Below are 26,911 nucleotides of genomic sequence, written 5' to 3'. Positions count from 1 at the left end.
ACTCCCAGACATGTTTCCAAAATTAATTCTAGTGCATATTTTCTCTGAGGCATTAAGATTCCTTGACTGGATCATGCAAACTCAATGCCAAGAAATTATTTGAGTTCACCTAAATATTTCATTTTGAATACTTGTTGTAGACTTGTCTTAGTGTCTTCAATTAACTTTAGGCTATCTCCAGTTATAAGCATGTCATCAACATAGACTAAAACTATAGTGATACCTTCTGATATCTTTTTGAAGAACAATGAGTGATCATATTGACTCTGATGGAAGTGAGTTATCGGTAAAGCCTCGGTTAGCTTGTCATTCATTGCCTTGGTGCTAGTTTTAATCCATACAAAGATTTAATAAGTCTACATGCTGGTTTCTTCTCCCCTTGACTGTTAAATCCGTGAGGTAAATCCATGTAGATTTCATCATATAGGTCCCCTTGAAGAAATGCATTATATACATCCATTTGATGTATGTGCCAATGTTTAGCAGCAACAATTAATTGATAGGACAGTCCTTACAATCTTCATTTTTATAACTGGTGAAAAAGTTTCTTGGTAGTCAATTCCTTCTTTTTGGCTAAATCCTTTTGCGACCAACCTAGCTTTAAATCTTTCAATTTCCCCGGTAGATTTTTACTTTATTTTGTAAAAATCCACTTGTTTCCTATAGATGATTTACATTCAGGTAGTGGAACTATATCCCAAGTTTGATTATTTTCTAAGGCTTCAATCTCATCCTTCATGGAATCTATCCATCTAGGATCTTTGATAGCCTCATGGTAGTTTGCAGGTTCAAATATAGAAGAAGATGTAGCAATAAAGGATTGATAGGTAGGGGAAATATTTTTATATGTTATGAATTTACATAAGGCATATGGAGGCTCCTGATGAATGTTTAAAGACTCAAAGTCTTTCATCCAAAGTGGTGGTCTTTTATTTCTATTTGATTTCCTCGAAGTCTCTTCGGTTGATAGAGTAAAATTTTGTTAACTAGATGATTGAACTTGAATAGTATTTGAAGGTAGGGATTCAGTTGCTACCTCAAATACTGTGTTCTGTTGTGATGCTTCAGAGGTAGTATACTGTATTTGATCAGCTGATAAATTTGGGGTTTGTTGATTTGAATCTTCTGTACCATTATCGAAATCACCAATTTCATTTGTTTGAATGACATTATGACTTGGTTCAGTAACTTCAGTAGTGAACTGGTTGACTGGTTCATCTGATATTTGTTGAAGGCTGTTGGGCATGAAAATAGGTTGAACTTTGGTTTGATTGAGAGTTTTGAATGGAAAGATGTCTTCTTTGAAAATAACATCTCTGTTGACAAAAAAGGACTTGTTGTTAATGTCATACAGTAGATATCTTTTTTGAGAAGTTACATATACCATATGAATGGTTGCCTTAGACCTAGACATTAGTTTATCTTGTTCTTGCACATAAACATCCTAGTACTTTAAGATGTTTTAGTGAAAGCTTCTTCCCATACAATTTCTCATATGGAGACTTGTTTGCTAGTACAGAACTTGACATTCTATTAATAAGATAGGCTGCAGCTAATACACAGTATCCCCAAAACCTTATAGGTATGTGTCCGTGAAATCTAATTGCTCATGTGACTTCTAAAATATGTATGTGCTTTCTTTCAGCCACACTATTATGTTGTGCTGTGTAAGCACAAGTTATATGATGGATTATCCCAAGATTATTGAACATATTATTGCGGTTTGTATTGACAAACTCAGTGCCATTATCAGTTCAGATGAGTTTAATTATTTTGTTAAATTGAGTCCTTACAGGCATTGTGAACTGTTGAAGAATAATGCAGATATCAGACTTAAGTTTGAGCCAAAACAACCATGTTGTTCTGGAAAAGTCATCCACTACTGTTAAGAAATACTTGTTACTATCAAATGTAGCTACTTTATATGGTCCCTAAAGATCTACATGAACCAAATCAAATGAAGTAGTAGTTTTAATGCAACTAGTAGGAAAAGGTTGCCTTGTTTGCTTTTCACATGGGCATACAACACACTTATTCAATTTTTCTGCTATAAGCTCTAGTTTAATAGATAGTAACTCCTAAGTAAATTTGTTGATGCATGTCCAAATCTCTTTTGCCACAAATCTATATCCTTTGCTGAGTTGAAATCATAATTGGTTGAACTCTCAGTAGCTGTAAGAGTAACTTCACTTATGTTTCCTGCTGCTTGACTTCTTAGTATGTACAGATCATCATCTTCCTTACCAATCGCTTTCACCTTCTCAGTGAAGAGCTCCTGAAAAATACAAAAATCAAGAAAGAATACTAGTAAGCATCTCAACTCTTTTATCAGTTTAGAAACTGAGAGTAGGTTGTATTTGAATTGAGGAATGTAAAATGCATTAGTTATTGTGTTTATAATTGCTAAGGTACTAGCTCTCGTTTGTGTAACATGTGTCACATCTCGATTAGGCATAAATATTCTTTTTGAATACTGAGTTTGAACTATAGTAGACTTGTCCAACAAGTCCATGTCTGCTACCATATGGTTGGTAGCCCCAGTGTCTATTATCCAGTGTTTAAAATACTTAGATGCACCTGCTACATTGGCATTATAAGTTGGCCCAGCATTGTTGTTTAGCATATGGTGAATTTTCTCATACTGCTCTTTAGTAAAGGTGCAACTGGTCAGCTGACCTTGCAGGTTAAGTTGATTACTCATGTTCTGTCCCATTGATTGGTTTGCAGTATCTATTGATCCAGTGAACTGGCCAAATGCATTTCTTCCAGTCTGATTGTTCTGCAAATTATCTTCATTTAGAACATTATAGGCAATTGCATTATTGAACCTTGTGTTTCCTGTGTATTGATTGTTCTGAGTTGCAGATTCAGTTAGTGTATTATGAGCAGTATATTCCCAACTCCCCCTTTCTTCCGGAGTTTAAAGTATGTGGGACACCCCACAATTTTGTAACAATTTTCTTTGCTATGACCTCTGAGTTTGCAAAACTCACATTGAACATTGTAGTTCTTCTTTACTTTCTGATTAAACCTTTGATTTCCACATGTTCTTGATACATAGCCACATCATACTGTCCGGTAACATTAGTTGGATTTGCACCTAATAATCCTGCTGAAGCTGCTACTGTTTTTTAGCTTTCATCACTTATGATCATTACATAGGTCTGATTGATAGTAGGCATGGGACTCATTAGCAGAATCTGGCTTCTTGCTTGACTGTATGAGTCATTTAACCCCATCAAGAACTGAAACAGTTTCAATTTCTATAAATGCACTATAAATTCTTTTGATTTTTCACAATCACATCCAGGGGATGGAACCAATGCTTCAAATTCTTCCCACAAATCCTTCAATTTTGAAAAATAAACAGATATAGAGGCAGTTCCTTGTCTTAAGGTTGCAATTTCTTTTATGTAAATTAAAGGATCTTGCACCGTCTAATTTGTTAAACCTTTCATACAAATCAATCCAAACAGCTTGAGCACTTGAATCATACATAATTCTACCTAATAATTCACTAGCTACAGAATTCATGATCCAATAAAGGACTGTTACGTTAACTCTTTCCCAATGATTCCACATTATTTATGAAAATTATTTTTTAGTGCAAGAACCATCTACCAACCCCAATTTTTCCTTCTCAATAGAGCTACTCGCATAGATCTAAACCAGATAGAGTAGTTTTCAATACCTGTCAATTGGAACGATATGATTTGAATTCCACTGACATCTGAAGGAGACAGAAATAACGAATGATTGTAGTCTATTCCAGGTGCTTGATTCACTCCCAATGTAGGAGTTGGAGTTGGTGCATGAGTATGGTGCATAGTTGTTCGATTCAGCAAATCTTTGATCGCCATTGTCAACCAAGAATTCAAGAACACTAACAGTAATTGACAAGTAGATTATGTGGGATTAAGATCAAACCACAAGCTAGAGATTACTAGTTATGCTCTGATACCATAAAATTGTATGAAAAAGAAGAAGAACAGAAAGGTACTGACCCAGTAGAGAAGAAGAGGAAGAAGACGGAAGAGAGAAGAAGATGATGAAAAATGAGAAATGTTATTCTTGCATTGTGTGTCAAGTGCACATACACGTGTGTAAGTGCACATACATGTGTGTATATATATATATATTAACACTTGTCTAACTAACTTAACCACCTACTTAATTCTAATTGGTTAAGTATAGTGAAATGACTAATCTACCCTCTAATGAGTTATGTAATACCTTTCTCAACAAATAACTGGCCGAACCGAATAGTTGACACCTCTATGTCTAACTAATCAGTTATTACACGAACTTAAAAAGGAACGACTAATAATTGAAAACCATATGCGTTAATTTTTTTATATATATGTTTGCCTTTTTGTGGCAACTTTGCCCTTAAGTTATGGTATATACTGTCGTATTTTTTCAGCATCCTTTCGATATTGGACTTTGAAGTTCTCATTTCGTATAGAGTAGCATTCCCGATGAACCATATTAGTATTTCCCCGGTCCATTTTAATTAATTTATTTTTGTAGTCTATAATATTTGATTTTTTCAGATATCAAGAAATAATTAACTTAATTTTTAAAGCTGCCATTGGAATAAAGAGCCGATAAGTATTTGTTGTGTTTTCAATGAACAAATTAAAGTAAATACGGTCAATTTTATTATTAATTAATGTTAAAGATGAATTTCTTAATATATATAAAAACAGATCAATTAAAGTGGATCGGAGGAAATGATGAGTAAACTTTTGTAAACAGTTTTCACAACACTTACCTGCAAAAAGGGGAACTTGGATTAAGACAGCCTTTTTCAAATTTCATTGCCATAATAGAAATACAGTTTAAAGGGCTTTCTTCATTGTAAATGACTTGGAACATGCTTTAGAAATTGATTATTATATTTAGTACACAGCTACAGATGTATTACAACGCATAAAAGGCCATAAGTTTCTACTTATCTGACACGTGTATGCCCTCAATTCCATATCCGAACGTGCTTTCTTCGCCTTTCGCCATTTCAGATTAGACCTTTAAGAAACATATATATTCACATTAAAACACTCCGACATCAAACAATCACCAGATCTATGCTACCTACAACGCATTGAAGATCGAGAAACTTCTAGAAGAAACCGGGAGCTTCGCAATGTCAATGGAGGAGAAGTTGATACAGCGATTGGAGTCGGCGGTGACACGGCTGGAGGCGCTATCAGCCACCGGCTTCCATTCCGGAGGTTCCGTCGGGACAGGCGATGATACGGTGGTTTTAGATCCGTCGATTATTGCATTTGACGATCTGAGGTCGGAGTTCCTCGGGAAGGTTACGAGTGCTGCGGAGAAGATCGGAGGAAAAGTATTGGATATTACTAAGATTGTTGAGAAGGCTTTCTCCGTTCAGAGAGAACTTCTCATTAAAATCAAGGAAACTAAGGTTAGGTCAATTCCATAATCAACTCATTATACCGTTTTGTTCACCTCTTTAGTATGTGTACAATGTATATAATATGTACTCGTTCCAATTTATGTGACATTATTTCCTTATGGATTCATGTTTTATTGTATACACTAAGAGTGCAAATATATTATTTTACACTATCAGGAATTTTAACTTGTAATGGCATATTAGTTACTCCCTCTGTTTCAATTTAGAAACACATTTCGCTTATCGAGAGTCAATTTAACTAAATTTTGAAGCTAAATTAAATTAGTTCAACTTAGTAGTTTAAAATTAAAATTTTGATATTCAAAAACTACCCGAAAAGTGTTATAAGTTACAATTTTTCTCATGTCAATACGATAACAAAATATATTTTAAAATATTGGTCAAACTTAACACAATTTGATTCTCGGTAAACGAAATGTTTCATCTAAATTGAAACGGATGGAGTACCGTTTTTATCCGCTAATTAATGCTTATCAAGAGATTTGTCTATAATAACCTAATAAGTGACCTGATTGTGTAAAAAAATTTAATACCATTACGTCGTTGCATATAACTTAAACTCTTTCCTTTCCTTATTAGTTTGTTCCAAAATAATAGAGTACTAGCACATTCCCATATTTGAAAAAAATAGTATTCAAAATTTTCATTTTACCCTTAATGTATGGCACGTTTAAGACCACAAGTTCAAAAAATCTTATAGTGGCAGAAATGTTATGTCGTGTTTAAGATGACAAATTTTAAAAGTCTTCCTTTCTTAAGATATCGAGTCAAATTACGTCAAATAAACTGGAATACAATGAGTGTGCAATTTCAGAATCATGATGTAAGTTTTGTTTGCTAATGTGCATACAATAGGGAAGCTGCAAAGACTTATATTATGCAATATGCATGTATTTTGGTTTTAATTGGAGTATCCATTTCCATATCGTTTGAGCACCATGACAATCTCTTTCATTAGACTTGTTTGGAGCATAGAAACTGTTGCTTGAACCACGTCGAAATAGCACAAATAAGAAATGGAATTGTGCTTGTTTTTTACTGAAAAGACGATCTGCTGTCCAAGTCTTCTGATTGAACTCTGTATTTTTTTCTCGAAAAAGAGGTGTAGGCACAATCAATTTGTATTTCATCATAGCAAGTGAGAAGTGTAATTTCTTACCTTTTACTTGAATGTTTGAAGTTTATGTGCATTAATTTAGTGAAAATACAGAAAGGTACTATTTAATAGTGCACGAAATTGTTTTCTTTATTGAAGATGCTTTTATTTGTCATAATGCTGGTGCAATTTTTTTCTTGATTGTGCAGAAACCAGACAACTCAGGTTTGGTTGAATTTCTCAAACCTTTGAATGATGCGATCGTGAAAGCTACAAGAATGACTGAAGGACGGCCTGATTTCTTTAACCACTTGAAGTCTGCTGCTGATAGTCTATCTGCTCTTGCATGGATTGCATACACTGGAAAAGATTGCGGTTGGACATTTTTTTATTGTTACGCATTGTAAGTCAAAGGGCACCTGTTGAACTTCTTATTTTTATTTTCTAGGCCTAAGCATGCCTATTGCGCACGTGGAAGAAGGTTGGCAGATGGCTGAATTTTATAATAACAAGGTAATTAGGCCTTTTCTAGCAGCTCAGATTCTCCTCTCAGTTGCTCTCTCTTGGTTGAAGGAAGCTTTAAAATATTGTTATAGAACCTGGACAAAATTAGGTGGAGAAGGGACCGTAGTTTGTTATCCCCTCATTTTTCTGGCATGATATGGTGGTTTTTTTGATTGCTTCTGTTTCTTCGCGGTTTGAGTGGTAGAACCACTTTACCCTTTCTCCCTTTTGCCTTTAAATGGCGTACTAAGAAGGGAATGCATTTTTTGTAGTCCCAGCCTTTATTGGTCCTTTCCCAGTATGTTGGGTTGCATCTTTGAGTGTGACATTTGAAAGAAAAGGCTACATTTATTGTTTCCCATTCATTTAGATGGACGCACATAGATGGAACCTTCCATATTGTCTGGAGGAGAATAGCAGGAAGGTATGTGAAGTGCCCTTATATTTCATAGACTTTTCTTGGTGGTAAAGAGGGCCAAGGACTTGCTATCATTGGTGTCATACTTGAATGAAAAGGATACTGTTAATTATTTCCTTCCTGCTATTCTCCTCCAGACAATATGGAAGGTTCCATCTATGTGCGTCCATCTAAATGAATGGACGTATGTAAATGCAACATGTATATTGTCGGGAGGAGAATAGTTGGAAGGTATCTGAAAAGCCCACATATTCTATAGAATTTTCACGGTGGGGAAGAGGGCAGAGAACTTATTATTGACAATGGTTGCTCCAGCTCATTTAGAACACCAAAGAAACTACCAAATAATAAAAAGAAAAATTATAATTTTCAAGCTGCACTTATTTGTATTTTGCTATAGTACACTTTTTGGTCTTGCGAATTTATGCGTACTGTTTGGTTGGTACTACCGCCTAGAACATCTAGAAATCCTATCTTCTAACTTCTGTAAAATATTTTCAATATATTGTAGATTCTTGTGGAGTTCAAAAACAAAGATGCAAATCATGTTGAGTGGGCAAAGGCTTTGAAAGAACTTTATCTCCCTGGCTTGAGAGATTATGTTAAGAGCCACTATCCATTAGGTCCTGTATGGAGTGCAACAGGGAAAGCTGCCGTATCTGCACCATCAAATGCTCCTTCACCAAGTGCTCCTGCTCCTCCGGCTCCACCTCCAGCTTCTCTCTTCAGCTCTGAATCTCCTCAGGCTTCATCATCACGCCCCAAGCAAGGGATGGCTGCTGTTTTTGATGAAATTAATTCAGGAAAGCCAGTGACTTCTGGTAATTTCCCTTCCCACCCTCCTGTATAATAAAGATAGAAGTTTACCCTTATTTGAATATTTCCTTTTAGGATTGAGAAAGGTAACAGATGATATGAAGGCAAAGAACCGTGCCGACAGAACAGGCGTTGTTAATGCTGGTGAAAAAGAAGCCCACATGAGCTCACCCTATATCTCTAAAACTGGACCTGCAAAATTGGAGCTTCAGATGGGCCGTAAGTGAGTAAAGAATAGGCATCAATCTATCTCTATCTGCAATTTGCCTGATCATTTCTAACTTAGCTATCATGTTGTTGGTAGATGGGTGGTTGAGAATCAAGTGGGAGAGAAGAATCTAGTTATTGATGACTGTGATGCAAAGCAATCAGTATATGTCTATGGGTGCAAAGGTTCAGTTCTTCAGATCAAAGGTAACGTAATTCTTCTCTATAGCATAAACTGGACAATAATGAGGTGGACTTATGTTGAACTTGTTTTCCGTAATTGATATATTGGTGTCACACAGGAAAAGTCAACAACATCACAATTGACAAGTGCACTAAGATGGGAGTTGTATGTGCGGTCAGTGATGAACTTCAAGAAAAGTTGATTAAATATTGAGGTTGACTAAATGGCTTACCTGATAATCTAAATTTGGTGAACAGGGTGTAGTGGCAGCTTGTGAGGTCGTCAATTGCAATGGTGTGGAGGTGCAATGTCAGGTATCAAAATTTATGGTTCAAAACTTATATAATGGCCTTGAAAAGCAAAGTGTACTAAAATATGAGTATTGATAATTCTATTATTATCTTATCACGGCACTAATGTTAAATCTCCTTTTATGTGTGCTGCTAGGGCTCGGCTCCTACAATATCAGTTGACAATACAACTGGGTGCCAGTTATACTTGAGCAAAGATTCTTTGGGGGGTTCTATTACCACAGCTAAGTCAAGTGAAATCAATGTTATGGTTCCTGGTGCAGGGCCTGATGATGATTGGGTAATGCATTCTTTGTATTTTGAAAATGCATGACGTTCTTTGTCGTATTTTTCCTTTTATTTTGGCCTTGCTGCTTGTTCCTAATGGATTTCACTAAAGCAAGCAAGTCTAGCATTATCATCTGCAAAAATAATCATGGTTTCGGTGCCTCTTCAGTTCTTTAAATAGAGATTAAACTGTAGCTTAGGAAGCAAAAGGGTGAAATTCAAATACCAGATTTCATGGTTTAGATGACACTAGTTTAAACTTTAACGTATTCACATTGTTACAGGGTGAGCATGCTTTGCCACAGCAGTATGCTCATGTATACAAGGATGGACACTTTGTGACTACTCCTGTCTCCCACTCTGGAGCTTAACTGGTGAAAGTTTCTACATCCAGTTGTTTTACTTTTTATTTTATTTTTTAAATCTTTTTGTTTACTAATTTGATTTATTGGAGAGTTGAAAGATGGTCGATTCTTTTTTATTTATTTATTTATATATTACTGTTAAGGTATGTTTTGTACCTTGTGCCATTTCTTTTTCCTGGAGTTCCTGTTGGCAGTTTGTTCAAAGTAAGGGGTTTTGTGACTTTTCTGTTTGTCACATTTTTTGTTATTTGTATGAGAGCTTGACCTTTTAAAGCTATCTCTCTTTTGTGGAATATTATATATTTTTCACATCTATGTAATCCTCCACTTAATATTTCAAAATAGAGAAGTCTCCTTTGAAACCCGTGGTCTACAATCAATTTGTTCCGTTAAGCATATTAGTTGTGTTCTTACCTTTTTAAAGTATGTAAGATTTATTTGGTTGTACTTTATGCTGTTATATCTACCTTTTCTGGATCCGGCATATCCAGAAATATTGTTTAATTGAGGTTTTAAAATTGCGCTAAGTTTGTGTGTGTGGTATGTCGAACTAGCTTTAAGGATGTGGAAACTAAAGCTATGTAATCAAAGAGCCATTCCCTGTCTTGCAACCCACTTACTACCTAGGATTTCCACCCGTCTGGAACACACCTAGAGCTTGACTAATTGCTTCGGCGTGCTGTAGTTACTTTCTAAATTATCTTTGATCATTTGTGAACAATTAAGAGGAAATGTAAAATCGAGATGAAAAAGAGTTTCAATATTCCCCTCCTCATTTGGGTTAATGTAAAACAATTGGATCTGTAGTTTCAATAAATGAACAATTAGCTTCTTTTGGGTTAAGCTTCTCAAAAAAGAGTTTTAGCCGTCTCTGCATAACAACTCACAATGTTCCCCACCTCATTTTAATGGTGATATTATAAATCCCGAGCTTTCAATAGAATCATGCAGCACTGGCTTATGTGGGGATTAAAGTTCTGGGAGCTACTGGCACAATCCCTGACTGGTGGGTTAAGTGGAGATCAATGAAAAGTCGCTCAACTATGTTCCGGGTGAACTCTGTTTCTTTATCTATTCTGAAATAATTTTTGTTTGATGGATTAATGAATCAGTTATGCCATTATGATCAAATTTGTCTAAGTATAGCAGAGTTAATTAAACTTTCTTTAATTAAGTTGCCGGATTAATCATCTAAAAGGCTTAATTACGTCTGATGGCAACGGTTAGGTCCGGACATTTTAAATAGCTTGACGATTGATAGCTTGTCTGGCCAAGCTTCTCCAAGTTCAAAAGCACATTTTTTTTTTTAAATTTGAAGTGTTTGGTCAAGCTTTTAGGAGAAAAAAAGTGTTTATGAGGAGAATAGAAGCAGTTTTGGAGAAGTAGAAAAAAATAGCTTCTTCCCAGAAGCACTTTTGAGAAAAACACACTTAGAAGCACTTTTTAAAAGCTTGGTCAAATACTAATTGCTGTTTAGAAGTACTTTTAAAATTAATTAGCCAAACACAAACTGCTTCTCACCAAAAGTACTTTTGAAAAAAACACTTCTCAAAATAAGTTGATTTTTCCAGCTTGGCCAAACGAGCTATGAGTCTTGCAAAACAGATTACGCATTAACAATAGAGCATCATGTTCAGTTGTACCATTAATATGTCTCCAAGAATAGCAAATATTTTCAAACTCTTCTGCAATTCAAGTTTATTTCGTGTGGCGTAAACTCATCGAATGAGAATCATATGATACTCTTTTAGTCAGAGAACTGTCATACGCTATCAATTTCATAACTAATTAACTAAACAGGACAAACAAACCTTAAATGTTCCTTCCCTGACAACACGCTTGATGCCTCAATATAGTTAGAATATAATTTGTGTACAGGGATAGTCTATAGAATACTAAGACTTGGTAGTGTTTTAATATGTCGTTAACTGTCTTTTTTTCTCGGATAACTTGTGCGTAGTTATTTTGTAAATGACCTGATAATCTAAAATTCTTTGAACTCATACAATTATGTGCGCCACTTGAAGTTTAGGCGGGTGTTTAGGGGTTGGGGTTGGGCGAGCCTGCTCCTTAGTCTTTCCGTTTTTTCTCTAGTTTTTGGGATGTGGGGGTCCGTTGGTTTGGAAATAAAAGTCAAATATTTGCGATCAATAATATTTTACCGTTATTGTACACATGTATTTCTTTTACACTTTAGAAAATCGTTGCATTTTGAAACTAATTAATGATTTGTAATTAGTTGAATCATTATGGCAGTTGTTAGATAGTATTCACCACGAAGGTAAATGAAAGCAGTAATGGACATTAGGGGTGTACATAGGTCGGGTTGATTCAGATTTTTCAATTACCAAACCAAACTAATGGTGTCGGGTTTTTAAATTTATAAATCAAACCAAACCAACAAAGTCGGATTTTTCAATCTCGGGTTTTGCGGGTTTTTTTGGGTTTTCGGGTTTTTTCGATAAAGGTTTCATAGCACAAAATATGTAACTTGTGCTCCAAATATTTCTTTAATCCTATTAAGATACAATTATATAATGTATTTTTCAAGAAAATGACATAATAATATGAGATAAGTTGCATTATACTAAAACTACTAAATTACATTTGTAAAGAACTTATTAAATTTATGAGCTTTTATTTCATCATTATATTCAAAAACATATTTTAATGATTCTTTTTAATTTTCAATTTTAAAATAATGGATTTCAAATTTTAATCCACGGGCTTATTTGGTATGAGGGATAAGGAATAATTAATCCCAGGATTAAATTTGAGATAAGTTTATCCCATGTTTGGTTGGGTTAAAATCACGGTATAATTAATCCAGAATTAGTTATACCGGAATTGTAGTATTGTTATTATCCCTGTGGGATAACTTATCCCAGAATAACTAATCATGAGATAACTTATTTCCCAACCAAACGACCCTGATTTTTCATTAACTCTTCGTGACAAAAGACTTGGTTCTTAGGAAATTAGCATGTCAATCCAAAAGGAAAAGAAGACTACTTAAATTAGCACCATCGAAATATTACCTATTGTTCTTATTTGTTAGTAATGTTCTTTTATTGTTTTAGTCCCCATAGTGGGCAACATTATACATCTATCGAAAAGTTGTATGAATATTTGTCTGCAGTATAACTTTTACTTCTATGTTGAAGTGTTATTTTGTTGTTTCATTCTCTATTGTGGTACATTTATATTTAGGAATGTGTTTTTGTCAAATATATTTTCTATAAATTGCATATTCATCAGAGTCGGGACTTTTCTCCTATTTAAGGTCTTTAGGCAATCAAGTTAATCTATACATGTAGCTTAAGGCATTTGTTTCTACCAAAGAAACGAAAAAGTAGCATTCACTATAGCAGTGTATGCTTCTTCGTGGTTCCATATCATGTACAGTCAATCGTGTAATTATTTTGATTAGAAAATAGGAGTACTACCATCACATATCTCTCTTTCTGCAAGGAAAAGAGAGCAAATTAATATCTAAATTTGTCATCTGATTCCAACATTACCATTCCAAATATTACATGGAACGTATAACTTTGGGTGGAAGTCTTTATGACAAAATATGAATTTATATAGGCAAAATGGAGGAATGTCATAAAGTGTCATTAACTTACAAATTAAAATTTGACAGTTATGGATACGAAGAGTTTTATGGATAACGAAGTTAAAGAGGTGAGTTATGTAGCGGTACTTTTAAAAGAAGATTACTGAAAAATGAGAGAAAAAGTACCTTTGATGGCTTATAAGATTTGCCATATAACCGATACCTTAGTCGGTCGAATAAACCAGTTTCTATTTGTAGGTTATTTTCTCTTTTGAATTTATAGAGAATATTAATGAGATTTGAATGGAATGAGAGGAAAAAAATAACACACAAGAGAATTCAAAGGTATAAAAGTTGACTTAATATAAACACTAAACTTATATAGTGCAAAAAATATTTCTTCTAATAATAATCACAGAAAAATCACATTAAAGTAAACATATCTAGTTTATCTATGCTAATAAAAAATGATAAAGAGAACTTTTAAATTATGACTTGCTATCTCTTCCCATTATAAACAGTAATTTCAAATGCATAGCTTTTTGCAGAAGTTCGTAAGATCTCATAATCTCAATTTATCCATTGAAAGATTTTGATATATCAATCACTAAAACTTCCTTCTATATTGGATGTTTCCTCACAGAAAGAATGAGACTATAGATAACAACATATTAATCCTTGTTAGAAATAAATAATCAAAAATGGCTTTGAGGCGTGAAAATCGACTGTCCTTAAAGAGTTATCGCCTGTATACTGATTTAGGGAAATACAAAACGATTCTCTTCAGGATATATCAAAGCCTACAATAACATTTGTGATTTTCTATCACTTTGTTGGAAATTCTTGTGTATTTATAGGCAGCGAACAGACCCTTTCAGAAAAGATGTCTTGTTTCACAAACAGACATGACTGTTTATTTGAATTTTTAAAATTTAAAATTCAAATAAATTAATTTTTTTGTCAAAAATTAAAATAATTAATTTTAGGATTCGACCCGGCCCAAGCCCCGGCTTCCAAGTCCAAGTCTTTGATTATATATATATATAACGTACCAATATATAGTGTCCTTAATTGCAGACACTTAAAAGTTTTAAGTATGTGTCTTAAATCAAAACATAAAAGGGACAAGTGTTTTTAAGACTCCAAAAGGACCTTCTCTCACAATCCCAGTTTCCAACACTTAATAATAACAAACTATCTTACAATCCTTACATCAATTCCCATAAGCCTTCCCTCCATCCAAGTTCACATATATACCGCAAAGACATTTCTCTGCTGGCTGATATCCCAATAAAAAGGAACCCCTAGCACATTTGTAAAGTTCAGTGAAGTTACTAAACCAAGAAAGAAAAGTTTTTTAAAATGTGGAATACAGTCAGTAGAAGACAAAATGAAGATGGTAGATCATCAATGAAATAAGAGATTAAATGTATAATCTGCTAGAAGGAAAACCCAATAACTTGCAAGTGAACATATTAAGAATTATTTAAAATGAAGCAACAAAACTATCTGGTATTCAGAAGATAAACAGTATAGCAACATCTGGAACAACTTCTCTTCTGAAACGGCTTAACAAAATGCAGAGAATTACTAAGAAACATATCCACATCACTTAAGTTTTTAAGAACTCTGAAAATGTTTGTCAGCCTCCCAAAAAACTTTACTATATACTAATAATGGTAATTATAAGTAACGGAAGAAATAATAGAGACAATGAGTTACTTTCGCAACGGTTTCGAAACAAAACGATTTATGGCGAAGAGAAACCAAAATAACACGTTAGAACATGACTTTTGGACTTTCTATTAATTTAATTAATAGAATAAATGAAAAATGAGTAAGAAAAAGCAAAAAAAGGAGAAAAAAGATAAATATAATCCTTGACTTTAGAGAGGTGCCACATCATTTTTCTAAGTCCCTCCTTTGTATGAATATAGATTCTTTAATTTGTTGTTCCATCGTATAGCTTCATGTATATTCAATAATAAAGATAATAAAATTACATTAAGTAAATATTGATAATTAATAAGTCATAATGCAAAATTAACATAATCTAAAAATACTATATAGGTCATGCTAAGTAAGTATAGCTAATACGTACTATTAATTACATAACTAATCACTAAAGAAAATGATAAACTAAGTTATGTATTTTCATTGTAAACCATCGTAAAATTGAAAAATAGATATTCAACACTATCATCATTCCTAGTGTTGAATTAAATTTCTTTTTTAGCATTAGTATTGATTTGAACTTTGTTTGAGGTACTACATTTATGGGCTATAAAATTTATTTATCATTCAAGAATGTTAAGTCCAAACTTGAAATAATACGTTAAAAGATAAAACTATGAAAAAGTTTAAAAAATATTTATAAATTATATTACAATAAATATTTATATGTATAAAATATTTTTAAAAAATTGTATAAATGTACTATTAAGTTGGTTTGGTTTCGGTTTGACTTTTTTTAGTTAATACCAAACCAAACCAATTATGGTCGAGTTTTGTTTTTCAATACCAAGCTAAATCAAATCAAACCACAATTAAATTTTTTTTTCTGATTTGACTCGAATTATCGGTTTGATGCGATTTATTGATTTTTTTTATACACCACTAATGGACATAAAGAGCTTAAATGAAAGATCAAGGATATTGCTGCACCCTACGACGGAGTCATATGCGAGATTCAGATAATTATTCCCTCCGTTTCAACTTCTTCAAATTTAAGCAATAAGAAAATTTAGTGCCTTTTGGTGCGCAGAGTTACTCCTACCTATACTGGTGGAAGGTAGCAATTACACAATAGAATAGTCGAGATATGGCGAGCCGACTCGAACGACATAAAAAAGAAGAAATTTTTGTGCCAGATAAACCATTTGTGTAGAAGCCTTTCGTGTGTAGCAAATATGCTTTTCTAAAGTTGGAGAAGTATTTTTAGAAACTCGACAACATCGTCGGACAATAAAAGATGACAAATAAACATGAGTTATTAGCATTTCGGGGATAAAGAGTCGGTGCACTTTCTGGGTTTCTACGCTTCATTCGGCAAAATGGATTACGGTTCAACTAAACTTCTTCAATTGCTATTTGCTTGAAATGAAAGCCACGCCAATGGCCTACTTTGTGTTTTTCTAGTTTATGTATACTCTATTAAAAGCACCAAAGCCCTTATCGAAATATCGTTCGCTTTTTTATCCTTTAAAAGTAAAATTCGTATTGAATAAAATAGTAATTAGATTATTTTCCTAATATTTAATACTTCAAAAATAATTAAAATATTTCATTATTAAATCTTTCATTATTCTCCTCCGTGACCCGTTGAAGATCGGTCTCGAACCGATGCAGCTCAGCTCGAGACCGAGAACATGCTTCTCGATGAACCGCCACGGCCTTGCGAAGAAGGAAGAAAAAAAGTTAGGAAAGAATAACAAAACATGAAAAATAATATAAACAAAGGGAGTTAAGAGCTTTCCCGATTCAGAGCTAGCTGCACTTCACAGAGAAGGCCGATACATCACTAGGGCCAACAGCATCCTCGACCCCGGTAAACAGATCACGGAAAGGGTCCTCCCCTTCATGAGACTGACTCATCTCGAGGGCCCCCAAAAGCTTGGGCTTCCCGAATAGCCCCTTCGGAAAAAGCAGGAAGAGTGGGCGAATCAATATTGCCCTAGGCGACTCGGTTGGGGCGTTCTCGTCATTTCGGAAAGCTTCAGGACCGGTCCCTTCCGATGTACCCACCATTTGTTGACTTCGGTAGGAAGCATCCTCGATCTCTAATGACTCGGAGACTTTGTCTGAACCTTCCTCCGATATCTCCTCGGTTCGGGGCGGAGCCTTATGAATCACCGTCGATTCAGCCATCTTTGGGGCATCGGTGCTTTTCTTCATTTGGGCTGCCAGCGAGGACCCGTCGTTTTCTTCTTCTTCTTCTTCGTCTTCATCCCTTAGACGCATAACTGATTCTATGGTCAATGGAATGATATTCTTCTTCGGCTTATGAGCCGTCCTCTTATTCAGTTTTGGATCTTCAGGAACGGAGGCCCTTTTCCTCTTATTATCCTTCACCAGCTTTGGAACGGACGCCGAAACCTCTTCCTCGACGGACGAAGGCCTCAAAACGCATCTTTGCCCACACCTACGTATGGGAAAATTTATTAAAAGTATATGAAAACATCTCGTTCGAACAACCAAAAAATACGAGAAAGGGACTTACCATGATTTTTGGCCTCTCATCAGCCCTTTGACAAGTCACGCCATGAGCGCTCGGCGTATGTGGAGGTCGAAACCAGATCCCGTACCCAGTTCTTGAGATCGAAAACTGCGCCGGGCATCCAGGGAACCGCTGCATCATAAAAAGGGGGATATCGGTGAGAAAAGAAATGAAAAGGCAAAATAGTAGGAGATAACAACAGAATTACACTTACGCTTCATGTTCCACTCCTCGGGAAAAGGCATCTTTTCAGTCGGAATCAGGTCCGAAGTCCTTACTCGGACGAACCTGCCCATCTAACCTCGATCCATGTCCTCATCTATGCTCGAGAACAGAGCCTTGGCAGCTCAACGCTGAAGTTTTATTAACCCTCCTCGAAAAAGGCGAGGACGGTACAATCAGATGAGATGATCGAGGGTGAAAGGCATCCCCTCGATTTTGTTCACGAAGTATCGGATTAAAATAATGATCCGCCAAAAGGAAGGATGAATCTGGCCTAGGGTTATTAGGTATTTACGACAAAAATCTATGATAACAGGGTCGAGGGGACCTAACGTGAAAGGGTAAGCATACACACTTAAAAACCCTTTCACTTGAGTAGTAATATCCTCTTCGGGAGACGGTACTACCACTTCTTTGTTCCCCTAGTTACAATTTTTTTATCTACTCGATATACCCCCCTCCCCCCAGTTATCGAACAAATATATCTTGATACGGGCTCACATCGACCGGGAACCGGCGAACCTTTATCGAGTTTGAAATCGGAGGTAAGAACACATACCGCCGGAACGCACTCCTCAGGCCGTGGATCCACCGGTGTTTCGTCGGCGGCGGATTGGGAAGAAGAAGCTTTTTCTTTTTGGGGGACTGTTTTTGATGTCTTCACCATTTTGGGTTTTAAAGAAGGTGATAAAGATTTGGTGATTTTTAAGAAAAATTTTGCAGAAAAGAATCACAGATCTACGAATGAACTCAGAAGAGATGAAAAGGAACTTAGAAAATTTGGAAGATTGAAGACGTAAAAGTGATAAATGGTGAAAGAAAGGGCTATTTATAGATTGAAGCAATGGCGGTTTAATATCAGCGGCGGCCGACCACCTTCTGACACGTATTAAATGCCTTGGGAAGCTAAACCGACGGACAACTATCACGTACGTCATGGTCGTGCTCGATGCAAACGTCAGCTTATATCTGATCGGGCCGTTGTGAAATCATGTCGTTTCTCGCTACATCTTTCTCGAGAAACGAGGGGACTATCTGTATACGGTAAAAATCGGTTAGTCCTTTCGTACGAATTGGTTTAAATGGTAATACAGTGGATCGGAGAAGCGTCTCCGCGGTCTTCATTGTAGAGTTATTCTTTTAAACTTTATAAATTGATTCATCTTGCTTAATCCTTAAAATCATCTTCTTTCCAACCTTGTTTATTTTGTATTCTTTGCAATCCGTATTTGATATTTCTATTTGTACTTATGATTTGTATTAAGATATACCACATATTCTTAGAAGTACGTACAAATTCAACTCTATCCGTTTTTCGGATAAACATTATGTATATAATTCTTCTTTTAATGTGCCCTGTTTTATATGGGGTAATTTGCATGAACTTTACGAAATTATAAGTCTTTCGAAATTACTCTTAAGTCTATCTCTTCTTCTTTTGCCATATTTAGTCACCATAATTTCACGCGTATGAATCGGGTATATGGAGGTGAAAGCATGCAGGGGTGGAATCGGGATTTAAACCTTTTGGGTTTAATTTTTAAATTTTTTAGCATTGAACTCATTATAATTTTAAAGTTATGAATTCATATTAATATTTATATATTTTTAATAGATTTTATATATTAATTTATGTTCCGTATCAAATGCATGTAATCACTTATAGTGCTAAATTCGCCTATGAAAGCAAGATATGACAGATTATTTCATATTTTCACACCAAACGTCAAACAATGTAATATAAATATTGACAAAGGGAGCTGTATATAAAGTCTAGTAATCCACCTTAGAAAGACCAAGACCTAAACGAAAACACACCGAAACTCTGTTCTGTACTAGTGTACTGTGCACTGCACCCACGTTCATTCCCTCAAACCTCACTCCTTAAATCTACTTCACTACTTTCTCTGTACTGACAAATAAGCTGACCCCACCCCCACGTGGCCAAACTTTCTCATTCTACTTTCGAATACCATAAATCTCACATTTTACCGTTATAAATCCTTCTACTTCTAACTTCCTCTGCCCTAAGCTTCAATGGCTACACAAAAGCTTTCTAGTTTCTTCTTTGTTTTCTTTGTTTTATTGCAATCTCTTTCTTCCGCAGGTATGTTCACTTTTTTTAAACATTTATTTCACTGATTAAGACGTGAATATCAACTTTTCGTCTTCCAGTTTTTCCTGAGAATATTTACTTGTATGCTTTCTGGAAAAAAGCCTGGCTTCTTTTCAGCACCTTAATTAATTCAATTGTCTTACGGTGTTATCACAGTTATTTAACACTTGTTCACAAATTGTTCAAATTTGACAGCACACGCAGATAAAACTATAATTTATAATAAAATTCATTGTCTTTATCTGAAAATGACGTGTATGATAAAACAAGTTCCAATGCGATTTGTTCGTCAACACTGAGTCGACTCAGTCCGAGTCAGCTAACTCGAAATTACTTCACTCACTAATAAATAATAAATATTCCTTTTGAAATTCAGAATCTCAAGCTTTTATCGGCGTTAACTATGGACAACTCGCCGATAACCTCCCGCCGGTGACGGAGACGGTGAAGCTCATTCAGTCGACGAGGATTGAGAAGGTGAGGTTGTACGGGGCGGATCCAGCGATCATAAAAGCATTGGCGAACACCGGGATCGGAATTGTGATCGGCGCTGCTAACGGCGATATACCGGCGCTCGCATCCGACCCGAATTTCGCGGGCCAATGGGTTAATTCTAATGTGTTGGCTTATTATCCGGCGAGTAAGATTATTGTTGTTACTGTCGGTAATGAAGTCGTGACCTCAGGAGATCAGAACCTTATTCCTCAACTTTTACCCGCCATGCAAAATGTCCAAAACGCCCTTAATGCTGGTAGGTGGTTGAACTCTGTTTTTTTAAGATTTTGACTGCTGTTTCTTACGCGGGGTTTAGAAGTCAAGTCACTAATTTTTTATAATTCGACATAGAATTTTTTATTTTTAAACAAAATGTACCAATCAAATGTTTTAAGTCACAGTTTTGTAATTCATACTCAATTTATATGATTTTCTTTTCTTTTTAGTTTGTTAAGACAGAATAACACTTTTCTATATTAGGAATTTTTTTAACTTTTAAACTTTTATGACATGCTCTTATAATCATAAAATGGCATGGTATGTTAAATCACAAGTTTTACAGGTACTTTTGGTATGTCCTAAAGGCTAAGAGTCTTTTATTTCTTCAAAAACTCAAAGAAAATTATAGTTAAAGAAACTATTTGATTTGTTAAACCTATATACAAATGAAGGGAGTGATTATCTTGCAGTGTGTATAGTAGTAGTAATTTTAATTGAGAAGGAGCTATTGTACTATGGTTAAATAATAATAATCCTGAAATATGTGCAAGTGGTAATTTTTTAACCAAAATGGTGATTAACTACGTGAAACTTCAGCTTCCCTTGGTGGGAGAATCAAGGTATCAACAGTACACGCCATGTCCATTTTGTCTCAGTCCGACCCGCCTTCTTCCGGGTTATTCAGTCCAGTATTTGGAGACACACTGAAAGCTTTGCTGCAATTTCACAAGGAAAATGGTTCACCTTTGATGATCAATCCATACCCATTCTTTGCATATCAGAGTGATCCAAGACCTGAAACCTTGGCATTCTGTCTCTTCCAACCAAATGCTGGCCGGGTCGACTCAGGAAACGGTATCAAATACATGAACATGTTTGATGCACAGGTCAGTTAATTTCTTTATAGTACGAGTAGTAGTTTTCGTGTAGTTTCTAAATATATGAATTTTCTTATATAAAATTAGGAAGTTGTCGAAATTTTCACAATTTACAGAACTTAGATGTGTTAAGCCATGTACATTTGTTGTTAGCTATTCTGTTTACTGCAACTTGCATGAACTGACACAATCTTTCAAGGGCATGTACAGAGAAGATAAGAACATTTTATATAATTAATAATCAGAGAAGGTAAGAACATTTTTCCTATGGGCTTCTTTTCTTTTTCCTGTAGTAGAAATAAATATGTGGTTTATAATAGGCAAGGCAATAATAATTGAATCAATGACCTCTATTGCCTTGTCTATTTTGTGCAATTTGATGGGACTAAAGAGCATCTAGTACTCTTGGATCTTGACTCTTGTGTGTTGATGACAGGCTGGATATGTTTTTAAAATAAATGGACAAGCTACTGATTCCCAAGTGTATTTATAACCCAAGCCGGAGAAATCGGCTTATTTTGAAAAATATTTTTTTCAAAAGTGTTTTTGAAAAAATTATTTTTAGAGAGAAGCAGTTTGTGTTTGGCTAGTCACTCTGAAAAGCACTTTTGAGCAATAATTTATGATTGATCAAGCTTTTCAGAAAGTGCTTTTAAGTATCAAATTACGAATAAGAACATGAATAGATTTACTTAATAGTTAATATTATAAGTAAATAAATAATCTTAAAAATTTGTTATTACATGCAATAATTAAATCTTTTCATTTTATTTAAGTAAAATATGAAAATAAAATTTAAAAGTAATTAATTCTTTTAATATAAGTTAAATATATTAAAAATTATTCAACAAATATAAAAGCATTCACCCCTAAAGTCACTATATATTAGAAAGCTATCCTAAAAATAATAAGAAATATTTATACATTAATACCCTAAGTATTAGGTTTAACGATTATTTTGGTATATAATATATTTTGTTAAGGATATTTTTGGTAAGAAGAAAAGTCAAAACTGTTTCTGCTTCTGCTTTTGGAAAGAAGGTATTTTTTTCTGCTTCTCAGAAACTGCTTTTGCTTCTTCCCAAAAGTATTTTTTTCCCCAAAAAAGCTTGGCCAAACACCTCAAGTTAGGAAAAAAAGTGTTTTTGAGAAAGAAAAAAAAACACTTTTGACCTCTTGAGAAGCTTGGCCAAACAGGCTATTAATGGGAAAGGTTGACTCTTGTTTCTACAAGGACTACTACAATATATTATAAGTAATAAACAAAATCATTATGACATCTTCTGAATCTATTTGGACATATTTAGCTGTGAATTAAAAATAACAATTTTTGCGAAGCCAGGGTGTGCAGCTCCGTAAAATGTAGTTACTTTCAAAAGAACATTTAACATCACAATTATGTAAATGAAAGTAGACATAAAATAAGCATATTATGAATTTGCATATTTACTTTAAAAATTAGTGCACATGTTATGTTTTGACAAATCATAAATGGTACCATATTGTTATGATATTTTCATGTTCTCGAGTCAAGGCAGATTAGGATTTAGAACTAATGAGTTTGGAGTGCAAACTTATTATTTACTCATTTTTGTACACCCACATTTTTTAACTTATTCTTTTCTTCTTCCATATGTATATGTGTGTATTTGTATATCCATATGATCCGAGAAGAAAACAGCTAGTTGAACCCACTGCGCCAATATCATAGCCGCTTCTAGTACCAATATCAATAAATAATCCAATAAATTAGCTGCTTTTGTTCCCAGTATCCGGGAATTGTGGTTTTGTTGCTCACATTAATGTGGGGAGATTCTTGAACGCAGGTTGATGCTGTACATTCTGCCCTGAATGCGTGGGGATTCAAAGAAGTTCAAATTGTGGTTGCAGAGACAGGGTGGCCATACAAGGGAGACCCAAATGAAGTAGGCCCAAGTGTAGATAATGCAAAAGCTTATAACGGTAACTTGATAAACCACTTGAGGTCTATGGTTGGCACTCCAGTGATGCCTGGCATATCTGTGGATACCTATATATTTGCGCTCTATGATGAGGATTTGAAGCCTGGGCCTGGCTCGGAACGCTCATTTGGGCTTTTTAAACCTGATCTTTCTGTGACTTATGATGTTGGCCTCTCAAAAAATGCGCAGGTGAGAACAATAAGTTTCCATCCAACAAGTTTCAAAAACATGTTAGAACCGAAAACAGAAAACAATTTCCAAGGACATAAAGAACATAAAGAAGTAGTTACTCCAGTCTCAAATATTAATCGTTGTGAGAAACTGCATCTGTTTCAAATTATTTGACATTTTAGAAAGGCAAGGTGCATATATTACTCTTTTTTTCAAATTCACCCTTGCTAGTCCAACTAGTGGAGTGTTAATTAAGTGAATGTTTAAGAGAGAATCAAAATTTAGAATGAATTGAAAAAGTTCCTTTTTCAAGGTCAATATTTGAAGAAAACTTGATATTTAAAGATCACTTTTGATCATCTTACGGAAAAAGATAAGTCTTTCAGTTAAATGATAGCTTAGGCATTACTCTTATGATTAAAGTTATTAAATATATTTCTTAGGTAGTGTGTGAAAACCTTAAAAGACTGATAATATGGATCGGAGGTAGAATGTGCTGATGCATTAGTATAATCCATTAGAAATAAAGGAAAGTAACGTTGTTACTCTATCAAATGATATGCATGTGAGATTCATGCTGAAGATCCTTATCGATTTTTTTGTTTCTATGTCTCTTATTAGACTCCTACAGCTCCAGTAACTCCAGTGAGCCCTGCGCCAGCAACAACTCCTACTACACCAACAACTCCAGTAACTCCGGTTACACCAACACCAAAACCAACAGGATCTGCTTGGTGCATGCCAAAGCCGGGAACTCCTGATGCTGAATTACAGGCGAATCTTGACTATGCCTGTAGCCAGGCTGGTATTGACTGTACCCCTATTCAAGCAGGCGGTGCCTGCTTTGAACCAAATACTGTTGCATCGCATGCTGCTTATGCTATGAATCTTCTTTACCAAACTGCTGGCAGGAATCCCTGGAACTGCGACTTCTCTCAGACCGCTGCCCTCACCTCAACAAATCCTAGTAAGTTTCTTCTTGTCTTGTACCAACACTTCTCCACAGCACCATTTTAGTACTTGATCGAATATGTTACCTCTTGTTTGATTACCGGGGGTATGAACTTTGTTTGCTTGCATTTTTATTTTTGTAAAGGGAATAATGGTAAAAATTATACTTAAATCTTGATATATAATTTTATACCTCATCCAATGTGGAATAACAATTCAATGATTGACAGAATTGTCCTTCTACAGACAAGAGTGGGTTGCTCTAGTGGTAAACACCCTCCGCTTCTAACCAAGAGGTTGTGAGTTCGAGTCACCCCAAGAGCAAGGTGGGGAGTTTTTGGAGGGAGGGAGCCGAGGGTCTATCGGAAACAATCTCTCCCCCAGGGTAGGGGTAAGGTCTGTGTACACACTACCCTCTCCAGACCCTACTAGTGGGTTGTTGACAGAATTTTCCTTCTGTCAAAGCCCTTTTCAGTATTCTCAAGGTCAAAATTAGAAACAAAGGTTTATCCAAATTTATACAGTTTAAAACCACACACATGTTTTGGATTATACAATGTTTATTGGTCCTATTTTTAATGCAATGAACCAAACAAATTATAAGTACTAAACAATCCATAGAGTTTTAATTCCAATACTACGATCCAAGTATTTTAATCCCAGCATAATTTTGTCTGCAACCCCTAAGAATTCCATAGAACCCTATCAAAATATTGAACAAATTGATAATTTCTCCAGTTTGCTTTGCAAGGCTGTAGCTGCCATATTTGCGACTTTGATTAATTGGCCCTGTCTTTTTGTCACTAACATCTTTTTTTTTTTCCTCTTCTTCTTAGGTTACGATGGTTGTACTTATCCTGGTGGCAGCTTATGACGCAGAGAATCTACTTTAGTATTTAAATATATTTGATTATGATGGACTAGTTTATGGAACTATAAATTGATCGATAAATAATCCCCTCCTCCCCTTTTTCCCTTTTGCTAAAATGATCTTCAACTATATAAACTTAAAGTGTATAGTTCCTTTAATACTATCAATATTCTTAAAGCCTTTATTGAAATCCCCATTGCAATTGAGTGCAAACAATTGCTGCTCTCGCTTCTTCCTTTTGGCCACGAGTGCTACAATAATTTAATTACTAAGACTACGCGGATGTGTACTGTACGGTCTTCATAGGTTTGGTTTGCTACTGTTTTGCAAAAAGGAATTTTATCATTCTTTACACTATTTGAAAGGTCATATACAATTTACCAATTATATATAAATAAGTTTTAAATGTGTATCCATTTATATTAGGAATTGAATAAGGAATATCAGTTATTTTCTTATCCCTTTATACTTGCGCACTCTCTCTCCGTCTTTTTCTCTCTCTCTCTCTTTTCGTCTCTCTACTCTCGTTCTCTGTTTTTTCCTCAATTTTTCTTCATTTGGTATTCTTTGTTTTTTTACTTTCTTGTTGTATATAGTTTTAATGAAATTCATCAATGGATTTCGATCGTTTTAACTTAGCAATTTCCTTTCATGTTGCACAATTGGTGTTCAAATTGGAATTGTGAATCAATAAATTTTGAAGGTGTTTGACTCTCCACCATTGACAGCCATTAAAAAACTTTGAAGCTTTGAAATCAAATTTGGGTTTTCAAAAACCATTATTTGTTTGGATTGGGTGTTGTTGCAAACAATTGGAAATATTATTTGGAGTTTATATCTCAATTTTGAGGGTGTTTGGTGAAGATTAGACCTTGATTTTGGCTGAATTTCAGATTGAAACTCGAAGAAGAAGAAGAAGAAGAAGAAGAAAAAGAAAAAGACATGACATACAATATACTTACGAAATTATAGTAAAGTTGTCGTATAATTGTATGTAAATTATATTTTGTTGTAGTTATATATATTTTTTTTATTTGAATGTTGTTTGAAAATTGAAAAACAGTTGTATAATGTATGAATCGTTGTATAAAATTTGTATTTAAGTTATCAATACTATCATTACATAAAATTGTTGATATGTATCAAAATTGTATCAAGAGAGAAAGTTTTGATTGAAATTTTAGAGAGGAAGAAACACACACCACATACAAAATATACAAAAGACATATTGTATAAAAATTGTATTGAAATTGTATGATATTGTAGTTGTATTTAACTGGGTAGAAATAATGTATGAAAATTGTAGATAAGTTATAGATTAGTTATAAATAAGTGTATATTGTATAGCTAGTTGTATGAAAATTATTTTTTGTATGTATGAAAGTTGTAGATAAGTTATAAATAAGTTTTATTCTATATAATTAGTTATATAAAATAGAGAGAAAGAGAGAAAGTTTTGATATGAAATTTATTTTTACTATGTATAAATCAGATACAAAATATACAAAAGACATATTGTATAAAATTTGTATAAAAATTATATTTAAGTTGTATGATATTGTAGTTGTATTTAACTGGGTAGAAATAATGTATGAAAGTTATAAATAAGTTGTAAATAAGTTGTAAATAAGTGTATATTGT

The 26,911-nt window shown here is 34.5% G+C and overlaps 2 protein-coding genes across 3 annotated transcripts; both read left to right on the top strand.

Moving 5' to 3' along the window:
• The first annotated feature begins 5,015 nt into the window (after nt 1-5,015).
• On the top strand, nt 5,016-9,973 carry LOC107760595 (cyclase-associated protein 1). Its single transcript, XM_016578669.2, has 10 exons — nt 5,016-5,431; nt 6,749-6,914; nt 6,988-7,052; nt 7,973-8,282; nt 8,353-8,500; nt 8,582-8,691; nt 8,787-8,842; nt 8,926-8,982; nt 9,116-9,259; nt 9,531-9,973. The coding sequence occupies exons 1-10, from the start codon at nt 5,147-5,149 to the stop codon at nt 9,615-9,617; spliced, it is 1,428 nt and encodes a 475-aa protein (XP_016434155.1). The 5' UTR covers nt 5,016-5,146; the 3' UTR covers nt 9,618-9,973.
• Nucleotides 9,974-19,401: 9,428 nt separating this feature from the next.
• Nucleotides 19,402-25,460, top strand: LOC107760596 (glucan endo-1,3-beta-D-glucosidase). 2 transcript variants are annotated; one of them, XM_016578671.2, is made up of 7 exons: nt 19,406-19,715; nt 20,101-20,475; nt 21,036-21,325; nt 23,143-23,466; nt 24,070-24,253; nt 24,360-24,415; nt 25,236-25,460. In XM_016578671.2, exons 1-7 carry the CDS (start codon nt 19,646-19,648, stop codon nt 25,290-25,292), a joined length of 1,356 nt encoding a protein of 451 aa, XP_016434157.1. In that variant the 5' UTR covers nt 19,406-19,645; the 3' UTR covers nt 25,293-25,460. The 2 variants fall into 2 exon arrangements, with proteins under 2 accessions (XP_016434156.1, XP_016434157.1); XM_016578670.2 differs by having other exon boundaries at nt 19,402-19,715; nt 24,070-24,415.
• Nucleotides 25,461-26,911: the final 1,451 nt, after the last annotated feature.

The sequence above is a fragment of the Nicotiana tabacum genome, chromosome 19, assembly GCF_000715075.1.
Source record: "Nicotiana tabacum cultivar K326 chromosome 19, ASM71507v2, whole genome shotgun sequence".
Taxonomy (NCBI): domain Eukaryota; kingdom Viridiplantae; phylum Streptophyta; class Magnoliopsida; order Solanales; family Solanaceae; genus Nicotiana; species Nicotiana tabacum.
This window is presented reverse-complemented; position numbering and strand designations above follow the sequence as displayed.